This window comes from Geospiza fortis, unplaced genomic scaffold, assembly GCF_000277835.1.
Source record: "Geospiza fortis unplaced genomic scaffold, GeoFor_1.0 scaffold408, whole genome shotgun sequence".
NCBI lineage: Eukaryota > Metazoa > Chordata > Aves > Passeriformes > Thraupidae > Geospiza > Geospiza fortis.
Window position 1 is genome coordinate 946796 of NW_005054330.1, and position 8401 is coordinate 955196.

Sequence of the window (8401 nt, forward strand, 5' to 3'; positions counted from 1 at the left end):
AAGATTAGCTAATACAGGCACTGCTGGAAGCATCCAGTGGGAAGACAGAAATATGGGGTACAAGTGACGCTCTGGTATGAGAACAAGAATTAGAACAAACTCATCTTTATGTTAAATACACAGCCAAACTTCCCTCTTTGCTGGCCTTCAGAAACTTCTACAGTAGCCATCAACCTTATTTTTAGAATTGTTTTAATTTCTTCTGTGGTCTAACACTCAGCAATTTTCCATTCCTCCCTGTTTATTCCTTGCTTGACATTGTGAAGGTCAGACAATGGCCAAGGCCTAGAATAAGCACAAAGCGTGCCAGCTTTCTCCAGAAAGCAATTCTGCAGCACGGTTCAGCTCAGATGTACAAAGTACACCTACAACCATCTTCAAGAGAGCAGTCCCTGTGCTCTCAGTGAACAGTCCTGGCTCAAGCCTTTGGCATTGTCTCTCCAGCTCTGCACAGTCAGGGCTTTGTCTCACACCTGTCTGCTCTCCTCCAGCACCCTACAAAGCCAAATGCTCTCATTGTTGTGCAGAACATACTGTACTCAAGAGGGATTTTTGAATTTGTTTATTTTTAAACACTCTTTGTTCATCATTGTGTCACTACTAATTTGTTCCTTCCCTGGCTACTGCCCCAGACTCTCAGAGTGAGTACTTTTGTCCATCTTGGAAAAGCAGATGGCTTCATATAAGACTCATGTAAGGTTCTGAGCCCCAGTCAACACAGGCAGTAAGAGTAATTCTCACATACATGACATCAGGTAATTAGAAGACCCTGGAAAACCTTAGCACATCCATTGATCATCTGCCCCTTCACACAGGCAGGCAAACAGGGATGCACAAACCTGCATTCTGCACATTTCAGAAGCTTCACATCAGATTTAGCACCTTGTGAAAACCCACAGAAACCTGAGCATTCCAGAGAGATGCTGATTATTAACCTAGCTCTTGATTTGTTTCACCAGCCCCCAACCCAGCACTCCAGGAGTGAAAGGAGCATTCTTACCTAAACTCTTGGCTACGTCCAAGTCCTGCTGCATGTATCCAGTGCTTTTCTCTGTGTTCCCCAGGGACCAGTAGGCGCTGCTGAGCGCAGAGAACACCGACCCCCGCAGCTTCAGGCTGCAAGTGCCAATCTTCAGGGCAGCCTCCAGCACCACCACAGAGGCCCCGTGGTGGCCTGCAGTCAGGAGCTCCTGGCCAATCACAGACACCACAACAAAGGGGCTCTTGTCCAGCTTCATCTTCTGCAGTTGTTGGTAGGTGGGCTCCAGGGACTCTGAAGCGCAAAACCGAAGACAGAGGTACTCAGCAAACCAAGATATTTGCATCAGGAATCACATTCACAACTCATCTTGACTTTTTTATAAACAGATGACACATTATTTAAGGGCCAGACAGCCCAAATTCAGTGAAGATTTATTAAGGGAGCTTGGGGCTCAAAGGTACCATCTAAGATCTGGCACATCAAGACAGATCACCTGGCAAGTTGCTGTTTGCCTCGCAGAAAGCACTTCAGGAAGGCAGCATAAAAAAAGGCAGCTTAGAGCAGTCTCAGCATAGAGCAGTCTCTTTCTGAGCTCTGAAGTTTGGCCTAATGGCAGAAGGAATACAGAAGATATCTGTGGAATTTTGTAGGAAACTGGAAACAGGCCATCTGCAGTGTCTGAGAGCATTGCAGTTTTTGCTCTTTAAGCACAAACCTTCAGACGAATGTCTGCAAAGTCTGTGCCTGTCCAGATACCCAAGCACATGATGTGTGCTAAGAGAGGTGACCAAAACTGCAAAAAGAAGCTGCTCCTTCTGCAGGAGACAGTGCTCCTGTGGCATGATAGCACTGGACCTGCCCAACTGCTTCAATTTGTCTAACTGCAGCAGGGAGCACAGCTGACACACAGCTGCAGGGCAGTCAGCCAGAGATCATCCTGCCAAATTTGGGGATGCTCCCACAGAATACCATGTAGCCTGCATTCTAAGCAGCAGCCTTAGTACCTCTGGGTAGCAAATTAAATTGCATTCACCAGGTAACTGCTGTATAGGACAGAAACTTCCCAATGAATTCTTTTTGGAAGATGGAGAAAAACACTGTAAAAAAGCAAATACCAACAAGGATATTTTTTTCATTTCAGTGCTCCTTGGCTCCTAAGCCCTGTGGCCCCCAGCACCATCTGCTGAGGAGGACAATTGCCATGTTCCCTCCTGATTAACAGCATTAGGGCATTGCAGCACAAAGCCTGCAAGAGACACAGAGCTAAGAGGAGACAACCCCCTTCCTCTAGAGAAAAAAATCTTGGAAATGGGGACACGATGAAAGAGAAAAACACTGCACAGCTCATATGGCTTCAAGGTCTCTGTGACTGCAAACACTGCTTGAACAGAAGCGAATTAGCAGAGCAGCCTTTTTGCCTTCTGGAATGCTGTGTTTTCAGAGACAGCAGTACCACAGAAAAGCTGCTGATGCGCACTTCTGGGGCAAACACTGGCCTGGGGCATTTCAGATGTGCTGCTCCCAACCTAAACATTGTGGGAAGTTGTTCCAGTAACAACACAGGCAGTGTCACAGCAGCACACACCTCTGCCTGCACTGATACTGGAGAAAGGAAAAATGAACAAGGACTCCATGGGAACTGCTGTACAAACCCAGCTTGATTCATCTCCAGTGCCCCTCAAGCTGGCTATCACCAGCTTAAATAGAAAGTTTTAGTTCCTCCTGTAACTTCAGGCTCCATTCTTGGCATCCTTCTGATGTGGCAGAGAAGCCAAATCTTGAAATCCTTCCCTTCAGCCCTCCAGGTTCTCCTGTGCTCAGATTCTGGGACTCCCAGCTCTGGCTAACTCAGCACCAGGTGAGACCCTGAGAACCCCCATGTGCTTACCTCTCATGGGAGACTTCATGGCGGCCTCGACCATGCCCACCAGGAGCTGCAGGCTCTTGGGATCCTGCGCCAGCCCCGAGGCAAAGGCGGCCAGAGCATCTGCATGGCGTCCCAGGTACTGCAGGGCCACGCCCTGACGGAAGTATGCCTGAAAGGAAAGAGGGAAAGCAATGCCCATCACAAACAGGAACACATAACACAGCTCCTGCAGGGACAGAGGCAAAGCAATGCCCGTCACAAACAGGAACAAATAACACAGTTCCTGCAGGGACAGAGGCAAAGCAATGCCCGTCACAAACAGGAACAAATAACACAGCTCCTGCAGGAACAGAGGCAAAGCAATGCCCGTCACAAACAGGAACAAATAACACAGCTCCTGCAGGGACAGAGGCAAAGCAATGCCCATCACTGAGCCATCACAAACAGGCACAATAACACGGCTCCTGACCTCATGCTGGTGGACAACAGGCCACACCATGGCACCTCTGGTCACGAGGTTACAATCACTGCCACCAACACTGTCCAGTCTGTGAACCCAACCAGCGTGGACCCCCTCATTGTTATCACCTTTTGAGCTTTAGCAAGGCCTCTGAAGTGTTCTGGGGACCAGGGTTGGTCACTTCTAGTAAGGCAAAGCTTTCCCCTTGGATTTGGCCAAATACTATTTCTTAACTACTTATAACCAGGTACTTTTTCTCAAGACCCTCCTTTCCAGTCTCTGCTCACACAGCACAAAAGCAACTCACTTCCTCTCTCATCAGCTCTTGCCAATGTGTCCAGTATCAACATCCAGCACTAGCAGGGCCCAAAATGTACTGAAATCTCAAGCTGCAATGAAACACAACAAAGATGCAGCCAGGAGCTGAGTCTTCTTTCTCCACTGTCCAGCACTGCCCCACTTGCTAAGTGTACTATTTATACAACCCACACACACATACACATGTGTACATTGATCTGTACAAGCTTCTTAGACTAAAGACACTCATAATTCTGAAACTGTTTACAAGACCATTTTTCTTCATTTCTTAATTTTCCAGAAAATCATTTATGGGAACCTGCAATACCTTCAAAGTAACTTGTATCTCCTATCACCATGTATCTCCATTTCTACATCAGCAACATCAATATGCAGCTGCAAAGCATTCCCAAACAGAGCTCCCATATCTGCACAAATTGGCATACCAGGAACCTACACACAAAGCAGGAACTTCAGACACAAACCCTGCTCTCACAATGAACACAGGCAAAGCCCTGGCCGAAAGGGTATCCAGAGCTGCCTGTGAGATACTGGGGGAAAAGACCACAGAAACCACAATCCAGTATTTACAAAGTACCAGGTTATTTGTAGCACACATATCTGCACACTGTGTTATAAAAAGGTCTTGAATCTTTAAGCACCTTTGATGCCTGTTACTCAGATTTTATAATCATGCCCAGCTAATATTTTTCTAATGCAAATTTTGCTGCACTTTGAGTTCATTCAAACCTATTTCAATAGCACAAGTAAAGAGGATAAAGCATTATTTATATGATTTAAAAGTGCTTTAAGAACCAATTCTGCTCCTTGAGATTGGCTCTCTTGGCTAGGACCTCATCACTCTCTCTTGGTCTGTAATAGCACAGAGATCTGCACTCAAGATACATTAGGTATACATCTGGGAAGTCTTTTTACTTAAACAGGAGAAATCTTTAATTAATTTTTGAACTCGTTAGAGCATTCAGGCACTTTTGGACTCCAATCCAGGAAGGCAGAGATTAAGGAAAATCAGAAATGATGTGAGAAATTTAGAGACATGAATATTTAATCTCTTTTCCATTAGTAAGTCTTGATTGTAGAACCCCTTTTAATGAATTCAATGAAAGCAAAATGCTTTTCATTAACCTTTAGTATAAATGTGTTCTTATTGAACCAAACAAGCCACTGTACTGGAAACCCAATTCACTGTTAACTAGATTACAAGCATGAAGCTTTAAATCAAAGAAAATACAAAGAACTAACAACATGCAGCAGCCACCAAGCACAAGTCCTCCCAGCAGAGTGTGAACTGTCACCTAAATCATGCTGTACACTATTAAGTCTTGTTTTTGCAGAATTACCATCTAATTGCTTTCTTTACTGCCTGATGAGAGAGGGAAGTGGACACAGCACGACTCTGACTGGGACCTCTCCAGCCCACAAGGCTGCTTGGTCAGGACAGCTGTGCCTGCCTGGTTCAGCTGTGCAGAAGGACACACAGCCACCAGCACTGAGCTCCATGTGGGGCATCTTCAGCACCTTGTGCTTCACTGGCACATCCTGAATGCTGACAAATGAGAACCCACCCATCTGTCACCATGATATTTTCTGAAAAATCCTCTTTGCCCAGGATTTTCTCCTGGGAAGCTGAGAAGCCTCAGAGAGGAATGAAAACAATAATTATCTGATTGCTGCTCCTGTGTTGGCTGCTATGGAATGTGGCTTGGACATTGCTTACCAACAGGTGAATGTTTGATTGGTTCCATGTGAATTGTTTTAATTTAATGACCAATCATGGTCCAGCTGTGTCGAGGCTCTGAGGAGTCACAGGTTTTTATTATTCATTCTTGTTTTAGCCTTCTGATGTCTCCTTTCTCTTTCTTAGTATAGTTTTAGTAGAGCATTTTATATATAATATAATATCATATCTTATCATATCATGTATCATAAATTATAAAACAGCCTTTTGAGAACTTAGAGTCAAATTCTCATCTCTCACCTTGTCCTGGGGACCTCACAAACACCACACCCATCCCCTGAACCCTGCACATGGAGGGGACACACAGGCTGCAGGTGACAGGAGGAGACAAGACCCATGAATGTCCAGTTCAGTTCCGCACATTCTGAACATCCTTTATGGAAAGGGCTTTTATCCGCTCCCCACATCTATTCCTGGAAGTGCCCCTGGAAACTGCTTAATTTGAATACAAACACAACATTCAAAGCCCAAAAGAGAACCCTATTAATCATAGCAGAAAGTACATTTTTTGGCCTATTTTTCTCCTGCAAAAAACCTTTCCTTCCTTCCTCTTCCAGTTTCCAGCATACACAAGAATGCTTTCTGCACATTGTGTTCCCCACGGACCTTTAACTAAATAAATAAAAAGCATTCACATCACCTATTTCCTCCCCAAGAGGCACTCACAAGTTAGTTTAGCACTGGAATGAAGACACTGTATCAAGGGGAAAAGTCTGCAAAGAGGAAATGGTGAGAATCACCCTTTGGAAGAGGAGAGGAAAAGGGAAGGCAGGGAGCCAGCAGCTGCAGCTCAAGGAATGAGCCAAGGAGCAGCTCCTGGTCCCCACACAGACAGAGCCTTCCCCTGCTGAGCGAGCTTTAAATTTTAAATCACATTATGTGAAGATACTACAGTGCTCACTCTACAGTAACAGTTACATTAATTTCCCAGTGATCTCAAATAAGAAAAAACTATCAATTCCTTTTAAGAAGATTAAAGCAAGGAGAGAGACAATATTTCGCTAAAGACAAGACAGAAACAGCAGGTGTTTTCTAACCTGGCTCTGCATTCTCATTGTCTCAATACAGACAGCTGGAACCATCTCTTTCATTTTTGCAGTCTCTGCGCCACACTTTCCAGGAACAAGGCACTGTGCAAGAAGAAAGCCTCATTCTCAGCTGGAATTTGGCACCAGATGCATCTCCCTCAATGGGAATTATTTTCTCCTGTCCTTGTTTTAGCAGGATGGACACAGCTGTGCTGTCCCCACCTCCAGAGTCCCAGCATGTCAGGGATTCCCAGCACCTGCAGCCACCCCTCCAGCCTGAGCTCTGCCCAGCACACCCAGTGCCTGCAGGACAGGGAGAGCAGCTCCTGCCAGCAGGAGCTCTTTGGGAAGGGAAGAGGATTAAAGAGTCCAAAACAGCTCTACAAAGCAGCCAATCTCATCAAGTTCTACGTTGGAGAGGCTGTTAAGTGAGATTCCCACACATCTCTGAGAATTAAACACCAGTGCAAGCTCTCACAGACAGGTGGGCTCAGCCTTCTGCACAACAGGCTGAGCTTCTGCCCAGTTACCAATTTCATATGCCAAGGGAAGGAGGGAGCACAAGGAATAGACAGCACTACTTATCCATAATACCTTTGAAAGCACTGTTGATATTCTGGAAGCAAAAATAAATTACTCTAATTAATTAACTGGCAAAATATATTTGGCTCTTGAGACTTCTGAGCCATGCAAAACACAGATGCTGCTCACACTGCTGGCCTCAGGACAGACCCCAGCCAGGTGAAGTGGCATCACTCCCAGCACAGCACCCAAAGGGGAATAAATCTTCCTACCTCATTCAGGCTTTCCCACCCATTTTTGCAGACTTGCCCCATGCTTTTCAGAGTATTCCACGTTTTCATGGCTGGAATTAAGTTTTTTACTGCTTTTCCTACCCTCAATATAATTTTACCAAACTTGTGTGAGCATGAGAAGAGCACAGGGCAGTTCTGGGGGCCAAGCCACAGCACAGTCAGCATCTGCCTGGGCAGGCACAGCCCCTCTCTGCAATTCTGAGCACAAGTCCTAGGTTTTCTGCTTGCTTTAATGACCCATGTATCTTCTGTACACACCAGTATTTCCCACTTGTGTTTATTACAGCCCATTTAATGGAAAAGGAGAATTTCTGTCTGTCCTACTAGGAGCTGCCGCAGGACTGATGGCTGCAGTGTCCAGGGAACACAAATAAACATGCTTATTAGCTTTTTTGATCTCATCATTTGAGATCCCATCTAGGAAACTGGCTAGACCCTGAATGCTAGATTTCCCTGTGCAATCTGAAACAGGATTAGAATGCAAATGTCATTACTGAATGGCCAATATCAAGAAGGAAGCTGAAATTTTTATTAAATCTTCTGATATCAATATGCAAGAACTGTTTCAGGCAACAGTAACGCGTTTATAATTAATACAAAATATACAATGAAGATAAAAATACAGTACAAAGACACAGCATGTAAATAATGAATTGTACCTTTAAGTTCCCTAAGATTTTGCCAAATAAAACCAAGTCAAGGTCCTGCCCACAAGGAATGCAGCAACAGATTCTACATTTGGGATCTCCCCTCCCTGCTTAGGAGCTCCTGTGCCTCCTCCCTTTTTGCAGGAATCCCACAGCCACCCTGCCCTGCCAGGCTCACCTGGTCCCTCTGCCACCAAACCTCACCCCACAGGCTCATGGACATGGCACAATGCTGGCCAACATTAACTGGATAACTGAGATAGAGGAACAAAACTGGAACAGCATCAGAAGAACTTGCAGCAGAAAACTCCTGTCAAACAAACATGGAAAACTTGAAAAAAAGCACCTTGGTCTTAGACAAAGGCTGCCATTGTACACAGGGGAGGAAACTCCAGCCACCCTCGTGCTGCTGTCAGCTTCAGATCCTGGACAGTTGGCTATGGGGGCAGGAAAGGCAAACACACAGAAAATGCTTCTTCCATAATGCTCCCTTGGTTTGCCAGACCAGGAGAAGATGCCAAAAACACCAGGAATCATCTCCGATGC

At 45.4% G+C, this 8401-nt stretch overlaps 1 protein-coding gene across 3 annotated transcripts in view; it reads right to left on the bottom strand.

Moving 5' to 3' along the window:
- TTC28 (tetratricopeptide repeat domain 28) overlaps positions 1-8401 on the bottom strand; it is a 102616-nt gene that overhangs the window by 44448 nt on the left and 49767 nt on the right. For 2 of the 3 annotated variants that reach the window (XM_031057417.1, XM_031057416.1), the window contains exons 2-3: positions 2871-3018; positions 1239-1273 (exon numbers count right to left, since the gene is read on the bottom strand). In XM_031057417.1, coding sequence (XP_030913277.1) covers positions 1239-1273; positions 2871-3018 — 183 coding nt within the window. Of the gene's footprint in view, positions 1-384; positions 414-471; positions 486-1000; positions 1274-2870; positions 3019-8401 lie in introns of all 3 variants that reach the window. The other variant, XM_031057418.1, reaches the window with a different exon arrangement.